Source organism: Mytilus trossulus, chromosome 3, assembly GCF_036588685.1.
Source record: "Mytilus trossulus isolate FHL-02 chromosome 3, PNRI_Mtr1.1.1.hap1, whole genome shotgun sequence".
Taxonomy (NCBI): domain Eukaryota; kingdom Metazoa; phylum Mollusca; class Bivalvia; order Mytilida; family Mytilidae; genus Mytilus; species Mytilus trossulus.
The window spans coordinates 17,808,196-17,822,497 of NC_086375.1; the positions used below are offsets into that span (position 1 = coordinate 17,808,196).

The following is a 14,302-nucleotide window of genomic DNA, read 5'->3' on the forward strand; positions in this document are numbered from 1 at the left end:
TCATTGGATGTTCTAAAAATACCATCGAATCAGAATTTATGTATTACTGGAATGTAGGCAATGATCACAACATGGCTACAGGTGGATTGAAAAGAAAAAACGACTCTGATAATGACGTTAAAGCAAAGAAACCAAATAATTTTTGGAAAGGAGGGCTTCTCAGTTCCATGAATGACCCCGATCTCCAAGTTTTTTCGGACGAAAAAATAACTGTCATCAAAGATAAATATCCAAAAGTACATTTTTTTTTATTACAACTGTCTGAACTGTATACTTTATACTTACTTTATCTTCGGGTCGTTACATAAGCCAACGGCTTCTACTGACCCCTCATCTTGGATTGTTGTATATGATTTCTCATCTTATAATTAATATATTTATATATAGATTCTTACATTGATACCAGTGGATTATCGGATTTATCCAATAGACGTATTTACACTTATATGCAAATTTGTCCGCCATTACATAACATCACACAGGTTCCCGTAAACTTTGACTTCATAATTCAAAACATATGACGTCACAACTAAAAAGTGATTGTTGCTTGACGTCAAAAGGTTATTTGGAGGTGATGTAAGGTCATTCGGAGGCAAGATACAGCTAAATACCAAAAGTGTAAATACGTTTATTGAGATAGTTAAATTATCAATTTTAAAGTCCGATAATCCACTGGTATCAACGAAGAATCTGTTTCTCTAATGATTAAAAAGACATTTTCTTTTTTTGTTAACCGAAAATCCCCTTCGAGTGCCTTTCACATTGCACGAAGTTGTCAATTTCATTAACATCTGTTATCATATTTTGATTCATCCAGTTAGCTAAAAAGGTCATGACCCTTAAAATCCTCCAATGATCTTTTGAGATCAACCGCAACCACACGTTGATTAAATTTTTTTATACAATGGGTTCGGAAAGGGATAAATTCCCATAGAGTTAGAGAAATATAATATATTAAATTTATAAAAAAAAACACACTTATTAAGGTGTGCGCAGCTGAACACTTGACACGAACATATGAATTTATATGGGTTCCAATTTTCGCCATTTAGTGCAGATTTAAAACTATTCAGAGTCTTTGCCGTCACCGTTAAATCTGACAGGTTATTCCAATGATCCACTACTCTAATTATTGTAAAAGTATTTAGTCTATGTGTGGTCTTACACTGTTTTTTAAAAAGTTTAAATGAGTGACCTCTAGTATTATGAGATGGTGCTAAAGTAAATAGGTTCATCCAGTGGATGTCATCTATACCATGCAAAGCTTTGTAGACTTGTATCATATCATTCCTATCCCTACAATATTCCAAGGTTGGCAAACCCAATGAACGTAGCCTGTCTTCATAATTAAGATGACAAATATTTTTTACCAGTTTAATGGCCCTTCTTTGTACAGATTCCTGTTTGCAGATGTCTTTTTTAAGATACGGTGACCAGACACATGTCGCATATATTCAAGCAGGGGACGCACTATTGATTTATAAATAGTAAGAAACATATCTTGATCCATGTAATCAAAAGAATGATGAATAATGAGAAAACACTCTCTGCGCTTTGTTATAAATATCACTTATATGTTTTTCAAATTTCAAATTAGACTTTAAAGTTACTCCCAGATCCTTTTCTTCGTTCACTGTAGATAATGCAATTAAATTTCCGGATTCATCCAACATGGTATAACGATATTGCAGGTCATTGTCAGGATTAATATGCAATACTTTAAATTTACATTTAGCAGCATTAAATTTTAATTTCCACATATCTGACCATTCACATAATCTGTCCAAATTTTCCTGTAACTCACTAACTTACTTCGCTCATAATCTGACGAGACTTTAGAATAAACTTTACAATCATCAGCAAAAACTTTCACTATGCCCTCTACTACATCAGGAAGATCATTTATAAATGTTAAGAAGAGAACTGTGCTTAGTATTTAACATTGTATTTATAATTAACAGTTATGGCCCACTGAGGAGGTGTTTATCCAAATTGTACATGCACATAAAGAGTGTGGCTAAAAAAATAATATTTGTTTAATAATGAGATAATTATTCACCATGTCAATGAATTTTAAGAGTCGATTATATGTTGGAAAATGTAAATTCATTACAAATGTAGTAAAAATGTAGTAATTTTTATTTTGACTCAATTCATTTGCAGGCAAAGTATCATTTCCTTATTATGTCAAAAAAGAACATTCCTAATTTAAAAAGTCTAAAGAAAGAAGATATTGATTTATTGAAATATATGGAAGAGAAAGGAAGAGAATTAGCAAAAAGGTATTTGTTTGGTTTAGGATCTTTTGAAAAGTAATGTCAAGATTCCACAAATTAATATTCTGTATCCCTCTGGATCAAGGTATTCTACTGGTGCAGGTTTTTATGTTTACAAAATTACACTGTAACACAGTCTAAAAGGTGAATAATATGAGAGCATGTCTTGTTTGTTTATTTCTTAGCTTAACACATTTATATTTCAATTATGAAAAAGGCTGATTAACATATATATTCTTCATACATTTTTCATCTGATTTGTTCATTTTCAAATTAACAACTTTCAACGTCTGTTTCAAATTGTATAATATTGTGTTTTACAATTTTAGTTCTGATGCAGAAAGACAGTTTAGATATGGATACCATAGTATACCCAGTATGAGGTATGCATAAATATAATGCTGTTGATTTTAAAGGTAAAGTTTATTTTAGAAATACTAAAATATAAATAAATTTCATGATGTACAAAAAATTATAAAATAAAACTTATGGTCAATTACAAAATTGTAACTTCATTCAAGATTCAAGATTTCAAGATTTATTGATAACGCTCAGACACATAAATGTGTAACATGAGGTCAAAGTATAATACATAAACAATTGAATGACGAAATGAGCATGCAGTACTTTCTAAACACATAGAAATACAATAATAATGGTAAATATTTTAGAATAAACAAGCGATTTTCTTAATAAAAAATGACAATCGTTTGTAGACCTCCATATTACATATGGACAATAATCCTTCCATTTTAATATATTGAGGATTAATAGTATAATATTTAGGTAAGTATTTGTTTCTATAATTAACAATAGAATCATGTTGACATACAAATAAAACATGAAATTCATCACCAATAAATTTATGACATAAAGTACATATTCTCTCTGGTCTAGGTATATTTTGCCAACGGCCTGTCTCAATTGGAATACGTAAGTTCGATGTCCTTAATTTAGTTATCCACCCTCTATTCTGTTCAGATAGTCTGATCAGATATTTTTCTAGTCCAAATTCCTTTTTAAATGACCCATAAAATTGTCCCCGGGATGAATTTTCTATATCGCCAAACCATGAGGTAATAAACTGATCACTCAATATACGATCGAGATAAATTTTATCACAAAAGCCAATTTGGTTCATGAAAATATATCCTAGACCAGTGTTGTTAAATATTGATTCGACAGAATCAATCCATTTGAAAACATAATGGCCATTTTTCTTCAATGATAACATCAGCCTGTACAAAGAACTACTGAGTTTACTGCTATTGTTTACAACTTTACACCAATACGAAATCATTCTACATTTAGCTCGAATTTGCAGAGGGAATCTTCCCAATTCTCCATACACCATAAAATTGGGTGTAGTATTTCTAACTTTTAAAATTCTTTTGCAAAATTTCAAATGCATCTGTTCAATAATTTTCAAATTCTCAAAACCCCAAACTTCAGAACCATATAAAAGAATGGGTTCTATCATGGAATCAAATAATTTCAGTTGTAAATCTATAGGAATGTTTTCGTTTGTAACAATTCTATGGATAAAATGCATCGATTTATGTGCTTGATCAATTAGTTTCTTTTTGGTATCTTAAAAAGTACCGTTATATTTAAAGATAACACCTAAATAAGAAAATTTTTCGACAATTTCAAGTTCTTTGTCTTGTAATAAAAAATTAAATTTCTTCTTACTTTTTCTCTTTCTAAAAATCATCACCTTTGTTTTATTTAAATTGACTTCTAATTTCCATTTTTCACAATATGATTGAAAAATATTTAATGATCTCTGCATACCTTCTTCTGTTTCAGATAAAATTACAGTATCATCGGCATATAATATAACAAATAATTCAAAAAATATGTGCAATTCACTTTGAAACTTCTCTTTAACAGTTTCTAGTGGAATCCCATCTAGATTCTTAAAGTAATCTTCTAAGTCATTAAGAAAAATTGAAAACAAAAACGGCGATAAATTCTCCCCCTGTCTTACACCTGCTAAACAGGGGAAAAAATCTGACTGACATCCATTATATTTTACACATGATTTGATTCCTTGGTACATATTAAAAATAACTTTAAAGCACTTCCCTTTAATATTACTCAATTGAAGTTTTTCCCATAAATCAGATCTTGATACAGTATCGAATGCTTTCCGAAAGTCTACAAAAGTACAAAAAAGTTTTTTTCCAAATGAGAAATACAGCTCTATGAGTGCATGAAGCACAAAAATATTGTCTACAGTTGAATACCCCTTTCTAAAGCCAGCCTGATTTTCATGTATAAGTGAAATTTCATTTGCAAAAAAATTCAATCAGAGTATTGATAATGGAAGTAAATAATTTCCCTATACAGCTAATTAATGTTATAGCTCTATAGTTATCTGGATCCTTTGGACTACCCTTATTTTTAAAAACTGGTATAATTATTCCTGCTGTCCAAGTTTCAGGAATTATACCTGTATCCAATATCACATTAAATAGTTTAGTGTAAATACAAATAAAAAATGGTGGCGAGTTTTTCAAAAACTCATTCAGTATCTTGTCAGTACCAGATGTTTTACCATGTTTCAAGTTCTTAACGGCATCCACAACCTCTTGCTCTGTAATGACTCCATTTAAAATTTCATTATAAATGGGGTCACTACACAGCGCGTTGATGTCGATGCCGTCAAGATCTTCTTCGTCATTTGCATTCATGTTTTTAAAATATTCATGAAATGCTTCAATACTGATAGAGGGGTTGTCTTTTTTGTAGCCAGAATATTTTTTAAGTGTCTTCCAAAATCCCTTAGAGTCATTTTTTGAGAGTGCCCTCAGTTCATCCGAACATTTTTCTTTATACTGCTGATAGTTAATGTTAAGTGTCTTGCGGTATTCCTTGGCCTTGCTATTCATTGCCAGTTTATTACCACCTGATTTCGCTCTGCTATATAAGTTTCTAGCCTTGTGAAACTCATTACGTTTGTCTTGGCAATTTTTATCAAACCATGGTTTATTTTTGCGGTCGGGATAAACCGGTCTTTTTTTAGTCTTGCCTAGAATTCCTTCTGCCGTATCTAACAGTACATTGCCAAGGTCATCAACTAGACCGTTTATATTTTCAGGTGTAAAATAATTTGTGTCAATAGTACTCAAAACGTGATCAATGTGTTGTAAATTACCTGAGACACTGTCACTGGATAACGCTTGAAAATATTCGTCTGCTTTTCTACAGTCCCATTTAATGTGAGTGTCTGTGTTACCTGTATTTTTTTCTGTGTTTACCTTATCAGTGTTGTTACTATCAGTATTGAGTGACAATGTAAAAAATATACTGTTATGGACATCTGAAAACATGGGATTAAACTCATATACTCTAAATTCAGAGATATAATCAAACATGTGAGGAGATACAATTAAATAATCTACTACGCTGGAGTCTTTACATGTAGTATGACCTATAAATTTGTCTGAGAAAATACGACCATTACATATAAAAATTCCACATCTTTTACATAGTTCTAAAAGAAGAGTACCATATTTATTCACTCTACCTTGATCATAACTGTATCTTTGTAGAGGAATATTTTTACTTTCTAACAAGAGATAAGAAAAAATATCTTTATTTATAACATCGTCTTCTACCTGTAAAATTTCTAGTAAACTTTCATCAGGTATAACATGATCACTATCAATAGAGGTTCTAGAATTAAAATCACCAATCAGTGCTACTTCTTTTGAAGTATTTGAAAATCGAATAAGTTCATCTTCAATCTCTGAAAAAGATTCATCAGATGAATATCTGGAGAATTCTGGAGGTATATAAACACACCCAAGTAAGATATCTTTACCCGTATCAAAATTTCCATGTAAAATTTCTACCCACTGAACGAACTCAGATTCTGAGTTAATAAATTTAAGAATATGTGACAGTTTCTTTTTATAAATGATAATAATACCTCATGATTTCTTTTTGAATTTTTGTCTATTCTTAGTAAATAGAGTATAATCTTTTGGTAATTTAATTTCGTCATAATCATCAGTTTTTGTTTCTACAAACACCAGAATATCATGTTTTTTGATAAAATTATCAAAGTCAGGGTTCAACAATTTTGATTTTAAACCACAAACATTAAGGTAAGCGATATTGAGTTTATTCACATTGTTATTTAACGATCTACGACTGTCTGATGCGTTATCCTAACGGTGTCCCGTCTGATTACTGTGTATTGGGTTGCGATGCTCTTCACGGGCTGGTTCAAACGGTTGACCGTCTACAAAAATCTGATCATACACTAATGATGCCCGGATATTACGCCTATGGAGTTCCTTTAGCTTTGGTAACAGTTTTTGACGACGGTTGCTAATCTCAGTGGGATATTGCTGGTTAACTGTAAATTTTGGTTTTAGTTTAAGTTTCTGCGGAACGACTTTTTTCACTCTTTCATGGTCTTTATAGTGAGTAAATCGAGCAATAATATTACGCGGTTTTCCGTCCCGTCGTGGTCGTAATCTATGGACGTTTTGGAAATCTATTTCATCCGCTTCAGGAATATCAAGTTCTGTTTTAATAAAGTTTTTGAGTACAGTTTCAGTATTTTCCTCCTCATCAGTTTGTACAATACCGCCGAATATAAGGTTGTATTCATGCACATTTTTTGTCTCAATTCATTTAAAAAGGAGGCATCTTGGTCAATGGATATAAAGACCCTTTTTCATATTCACCTGTATTAAGGACTGTGTTATCATCAATAGATAAAGGCAACAGTAGTATACCGCTGTTGGAAATTCATAAATCGATTGAGAAAAAAGCAGGGTTACAAACTAAAACTTAGGGAAACACATAAAATATAACAGGAGAACTACATCAAAACAGAAACACCACAGAATAGAATGAATGCCTCAACAGATATGTTTTGAAAATTTTCCTGGCAAATTGTTTGTTGTCAAAGGTATGCACATTTAAATGATTAATAAAACCTTCAAAACTATTTAACAATCAAATTGAAATAAAGGATACCACAGATACAGTTAAAGTAAGTCTGCTTTAAATCTTGACTTACATTTTTTTTACAATTGACAATGTGGTTCAGTTGAGAACAAACCCAATAGCCATGTATTTTATTTCGTTTGAAATAGGGTTTTTCCCATTTGCTATTTGTAGTTAATATTTACAGATGGGAACTAGTATTACTATTTGGGATACTGGTTTTTGTAACAGTATGTACTATTTATCAGTTTGATGTTAGGAGGCACGAGGAAAGTTTTGGCGGTTTTTATGGGTGGGGGTTTAAAGGTACTTTATAAAGTTTGGGATTTAAATGTATTAGTATCGAAGGTGCTCGCAGTTACGTCGGATTGAAGTTGGTCACATAGGTATATGTGCAGTTGCTGCTATGTGTATTGTACGCACAGGCGTTGGAGGCATTAGCCGGGGGAAAAGAAACGATGCGAAAGAGGAACAATGTTATATGTCATGTGTTTATATAATGTTTCGATTGAAGAAATATGTACAATTCAGTAAAATAAAATATTGTATCGCAAGAGAAAATAAGATGTTACTGCGAGCAACTAATCCTATATCTGTGTTTGTCTTGTTTATAGCCTATTGAATTAGAGATTAAATGCTTTAAATTCGGACGAGCAGGGCGAGGGAGAATTTAATTTGTCTGTTTCTCTTCCATTTATGAGATTTTATTGTTGCTTTGGTTTCTCCCGTCTATCTGAACATTTTGAATGAAAGAAAAAAAAATCACGGACAAAAAATTATTATCATGTGCATGTAGTTCTGGTTATTTAATTGTCACATACAATCTCATTAAAATCCGATGTTCTAATACGCTACACTCCCCTAGTTAGTTTTAGTGAAATTTGATTGTCAAATACATAACCCATTAAAGATTTAAATACAAGAAATTTCTTTTCTTTGAAGTATTTATATTTTTTCCAGCCATTTACATCTACATGTGATAAGTCAAGATTTTGATAGCCCTTGCCTGAAGAATAAGAAACATTGGAACTCTTTTACTACAGAATATTTTGTAGATTCAAAAGGTAACTTTTTATCAATATAGAAAATGGTGAACTGTTTTCATGCTAATAACAAAGTTGTTTGTATTATTAATCATGTTTATGTAAATATTTCCTTAATTAAGGTATATATGAAGTATAAGCTTTAAAAAGATCATTGATTATTATACAAATATTCAACAGCAAAATTGCAATGCCAGGTGAATGGTGGGCAGTAGATTGGTAAAAAGGTGGTATTCCTGTTATGTGCAAACTCGTGACGTTTTTAACATATGAGCATCAATGCAATGATTCTAGAATGATTGTATGTTTATGGAAAATGTACACAAGTGTACCACCTTTACTTTTTTCGTAAGATGATGAAAACTTTGTCATCATTCAGCAACATTCAAGATGGATGCTACCCATTATTTTTTATCTAACAGTTTCAAATCTGAATGATAAGTCTTAATTTTGAAATATGGTGGTATTTGATGTTCATCTCTGACAACGATTTAGAAAGTTTTTTTAAGTGTATGAAACTTGGTCAAATTTCAGCAGCATTCTCCATCAAATTTATTCATTTTGTAATCAATTTTTTCAACATATTTTATTCATTAGCCTAAAACTTTATAAATATTTGTAAATACAACTTTTTAAATATTTGCAGTTCATTTTGATAATTTCTGCTGATTTTTCAAATGATCGAACTTGGAAAAATTAGCAACATTAAATATAGAGTTCTCATTGTAGATATAATAAAAACTCTAGAGAAGACTGGAAAGGTAGAACATGAATCCTCACACTTTACATCCCTGCTGAAATCTGAACTCAGGTAAGATATGCATCACAGTATCAAAAATTCTATAAAGATGAGTAATATTTTGTAGTGCAGCTTAGAATAACGATCATTGGTTTATTTATAAAATAAGACATAGATATGATCTACATTTTTATGCCCGACCTACAGGCATGGGGCCATTACATTGCAATTTAATGCATTACATTACAATAACTTTTTGATTCTTCCATTACAATTACAATTACAATTACATTTTTACTAACATGTAATGCATTACATTACAATTACTTTGCCTATGTAATGCATTACATTACACATTACTTTTTCAATATAAAAATAAAAGCATTTTACAAGAAATTGATAAATATTACAGAGGTATATGTACATATATAATTATACAGTGTTTATAGTGACATAGACTTCAAATACTGGTTAACTAATATGTCCATTGCACTAAATCATCATAAGTGGTTTAAATGTGATGCCATTAAGAGAACAGCATTCAGTTCTGTACACCTTTCTGGCAATACTTAAAAGCCTTTCTGCAGGTGCTTATGTGTGGTAACTGGCTAAATACTTGATAGCTGTATAAGACAAAGAAGAAAGGCACACTGAATTTGACTTCCATTTTTCCAGTGCATTGATTGAAATTTCTTCACTTGGCTCAGACAAGTAGATGTCAACAGCATGTACTGCACCCTACCTGTGTCTATACTTTTGATGGAGTAGTAGGAGGCATGAAATTGAATAAGTCACTTTAAAATAAATAAATCATCATAGAATTTTGTTTCTTACATTGGTCACTTAATCGGGCAATATCTTTTTGCGCCAAAAAGTAACTCATTTGCGCCACAACTTAATTGCGCCAATACTTCTTTTGCACCACTTTATTTTCAAAACTATAGGTATCATTTACGCCAATAAAATAATCATTTAATTGCACCAATTTTATTTATTTTTGAGGTTGAGTCGGATGCAATTTTCTTTTTTCTATATAAATTTACTGACGCACATATCTTAAACAGTTAAATCTTTCTTTTCTGAATATTCTTCAATTAAGAAGAGCTCTGAATTTATTAATTTTGAAGGTCCCTCTGACAACATATCGGTTGCTTTTCTTTTGCATTTGTTTCATGAATATGATCTTATTCTCCATTCAAAATAATTGTAAAAAATTCATCTGTGAATAACCTAGCACTACACGGCTTAACTGTACATCTCTACCTTATATCCATTTATCTTTACATGATGACCGGTTTTCCTCTATCAGACTCTCTTTTCTTGAATGGTTTCTTAGCAGACATCTTGACTCGTGAATTTTTTTTCTATTTCTTAACAATTTATTTTATGGTGAGTTTTCTTTAATTTGATGATCGAGTGTATAGTTAAATCATAAGTGGAAAAGTTAATTATAGTACATGTATGATATAGGTAAAACATGTGCAGGTATGATATAACTGAGGAAAAAATATTTACATGTAAATGTGGCGCAATTTCATTTCATTTATTGGCGCAATTAATACCATCAAAATAAAAGAGAGTGGCGCAATTAATACCTTTTCAAAACTGCAATTGGCGCAAATTGACTCTGCCCACTTAATCATTAGGACATCATTAAGGGATTTCAAAGGGATATAATAAATGTGTCATTAAAGGATTATCTTGTGAAATGCCTAAGGGCTCTATGAGGAAAAACATAAGTTGAGACGATTTGATTGCAATAAAAACATTGTGATATTAATTAGGTGAAATATCAACACAGACAGGACCCTGACTACAGTTTTGTTTAAAAATGTTGTTTCATATATTCAATCTTTCATTGAAATACATGTCAGGTGTGTATAGAATTATGAAATTTTCATCTTCATATTTTTTCCATTCATCTACTAGTATATAGTTTTGTTTGATAATTTCTTTTATAAGATTTTTCATAGACCACCAAACACCAAAATATTTCCAATATCATTTTTAAAAATATATCAGAAACAAAGATCAAAGACTTGATAATTTTTACCATTTTATATTTCTTACCTAATGTGTGTTTTAAAGATTAATGTAATTTATCTAATAACAGTAATTAACTGTGACAAAAAATTTATACAATACTTTCTTTTGTTTTTGTTTATATCTTATTTTTATTATACAATATCCTTCAATTTTATCTATGTTACCAAATTGTAATGAAAAGTAATGTACTGTAATGGAGGCATTACATCAATTTTTAACTCAAGTAATCATTACATTACATGTAATTGTAATGCAGAAAATGTGCATTACAAATTACTTTGCATTACATCCAAAAAATGTAATATTACAATGCATTACAATTACAAATTACCGTTACCCCAGGCCTGCCGACCTACAATATATGCCCCACCTATAATAGTAGAGGGGCATAATGTTTTCTGGTCTGTGCCTCCGTTTGTCCCGTCCCTTCGTCCCTCCATGCGTTCGTTCGCTTCAGGTGAAACTTTTTGGTCAAGGTAGTGTTTGAAGAAGTTGAAGTCCAATCAACTTGAAACTTAGTACACATGTTCCCCATGATGTGATCTTTCTAATTTTAATGCCAAATTATAGTTTTGACCCCCAATTTTATGGTCCACTGAACATAGAAAATGGAAGTAGGAAGTTAAGGTTAAAGTTTTTGGTCAAGGTTGTTTTTGTTGAAGTTAAAGTTACATCAACTTGAAACTTAGTTCACATTTTCCCTATGATATGATCTTTCTAATTTTAATTCCAAATTAAAGTTTTGACCCCAATTTCATGGTCCACTAAACATAGAAAATGGAAGTGTGAGTGGGGCATCTGTGTACTATGGACACATTCTTGTTTTATTTTTCATGGGAATATTAAATGCTTTTGTCATAGAATTATACTGAATTTAAACATATAAACATTGAATATTTATTATTTTATTTTATGTGTATGCATGATTGCGATTAAACAAGTTCCTATTGTCTGACATTCATTTAAAAAAATAAAATAACAAAAATACCGAACTCCAAGGGAAATTAAAAAGGAAAGTCCCTTAACAAATTGCAAAACCAACAACTCAAACACATAAAAAAATGGAAAACAATTGTTATATTCCTGACTTGATACAGGCTTTTTCTTATGTAGAAAATAGTGGATTTAACCTTGTTTTATAGGTAACTAAACTTCTCACGTGCATGAATGATAATCACATAAAACTCCCTTATATTCCATGATAGATAGTCTGTGGGAAAATCAAACATAAAAAAAACATCTAAAGTAAAAGTTTCTCACACTATTATTTACCTTCTTTTTTATTTGCACATGATAGGTATATCACAAACTAGTCAAAACATTTACTAAATTTTATCATCGGTATAAGGACATCGTTTGTAAACATAGCTCAACATGCAGACCTCTTATATGTTCAGGTATTTCAAATCCAATTTTTTATGGAAATATTCTTTATAAAGCACAAAAATGTCAGTTTTCACCTCAGAAACTAACAAAACCTTTTAATAGACTTATTAAGAAGGGATATATTTACAATACTGTTGTCAGGTCATTAAAGATTGCATATTTTGGTGTTAATATTGATTCACTTACAGGGTCCTTGCATCTGAACCAAACACTTTTATTCAAAAACCAGTTGTTGGCATAACACAGGTTATGTTTTTCTCATATATGTTATGATGGTATGATTCTAAACGGGACATAATGCACAATCCTTCCCGTTAGGGGTTTAGTATCATATCATCATAACATATATGAGAAGAACATAACCTGTGTCATGCCAACAACTGGTTTTGTTTAGGGGCCAGCTGAAGTACACCTCTGGGTGCGGGAATTTCTCACTTCATTGAAGACCTGTTGGTGATCTTCTGCTGTTGTTTTTATATTGTTCGGATTGTTGTCTCTTTGACACATTCCCCATTTCCATTCTCAATTTTATACTTAAGAATGTGTTCTTTTTATTTTAGATGCCATGTTTGTAAGAAAGAGATAAAGACAATACCTGCACTAAAAACCCATATACAGCAGCATAGTTACAAAACAAGAGATACATAACATTAATTTTCATGTGGCATAATGAATGAGATAATTTGATACATGTGCATTGAAATTCATAATCATTATCTAAAAAAATGAGAGTTCTTTGCAGTAGTATTACTTTCTTTACACATGTGCAGATTATAGGTGTGGCTGTATCAAACTTATGTTAATAAGAAATGAAGACATCATTTTACATCAGGACTGTCAGTCAAGCTTGCATTTGAATGCACTTTAAGAAAGAAAACACATTTTGCTAAATATCTATGACCTTTTTTTCTTTGTCATCTAGATTTTTCTTACAAATGAGAAATAAGTTCTGGACAATGTTTTAAAAGAATACCATATATACAATGAAGGATATATACATAAAAAATGTTTATATATTCTTGTACCATATTTATTGATATTTGTTTTGTAAATAAAGAAAAAAATTAATGTAACTTGATTACTATTCTCATTGGTATTTTTTTGCCCCATACATTAAGCAAGTAGGACACCATAAATTTTGAAAGTCAATACTATATATGAACCACCTTATACTATGATACCTGCACATTCTTCCATCATATTGTATCAGATATTCCAGTACCAATGCCATGAGACATGATTTCAATACGTTTGTATCTCTATCTTCTGTATAACTTATATTAAACAGTTCGTTGAATTATTTCTGACCTGATGTTTTAGTGGATGTTCTTCTTTGTACATTTGTTATTTCAGAGAAGGAACTATAGATTGGTTTAACCTGCTATATATTTTAATATACCTGGCCTAAATCTAAAATCTTACTAGTCATGGTTTGTTCTTATATATTTTGCTGTGTAAATACGTTATGTGTGGACTCCAGTTCACATTTTCCATAATCTTTGCCTTTTAGATTCTAATGTATGGTATATACACGTGTCTACTGTAGATGACATTATGGTATTCCCTAGATGTTTTTTTTGTTCGCTCATGTTGCTCTCTTATTAACATCAATATTTCTTATATTTATTGATTAAACTTGTTTTTATGTCCCACTCTTATTTTCAAATCTCAGAAGCCTATACAAAGATATCTATAAGTCAATTTTTTTCCTTCAAAAGTTAATCATATATGGGTGATATTTACTGTTAAATTTTGTTTATTGATTGCTGTTTTTTATTTAATTATCTGCAATGTAAGTCTAAGAATTTGAGACATAGGGAATACAATCTGGTGGCATTGCATTC

The 14,302-nt window shown here is 30.7% G+C and overlaps 1 protein-coding gene across 1 annotated transcript; it reads left to right on the forward strand.

The window, feature by feature from the left end:
• The first annotated feature begins 36 nt into the window (after window positions 1-36).
• LOC134710287 (aprataxin-like) lies at window positions 37-13,839 on the forward strand. Its single transcript, XM_063570587.1, has 6 exons — window positions 37-236; window positions 2,164-2,282; window positions 2,606-2,659; window positions 8,205-8,308; window positions 9,017-9,098; window positions 13,019-13,839. The coding sequence occupies exons 1-6, from the start codon at window positions 39-41 to the stop codon at window positions 13,104-13,106; spliced, it is 645 nt and encodes a 214-aa protein (XP_063426657.1). The 5' UTR covers window positions 37-38; the 3' UTR covers window positions 13,107-13,839.
• The last annotated feature ends 463 nt before the right edge of the window (window positions 13,840-14,302 follow it).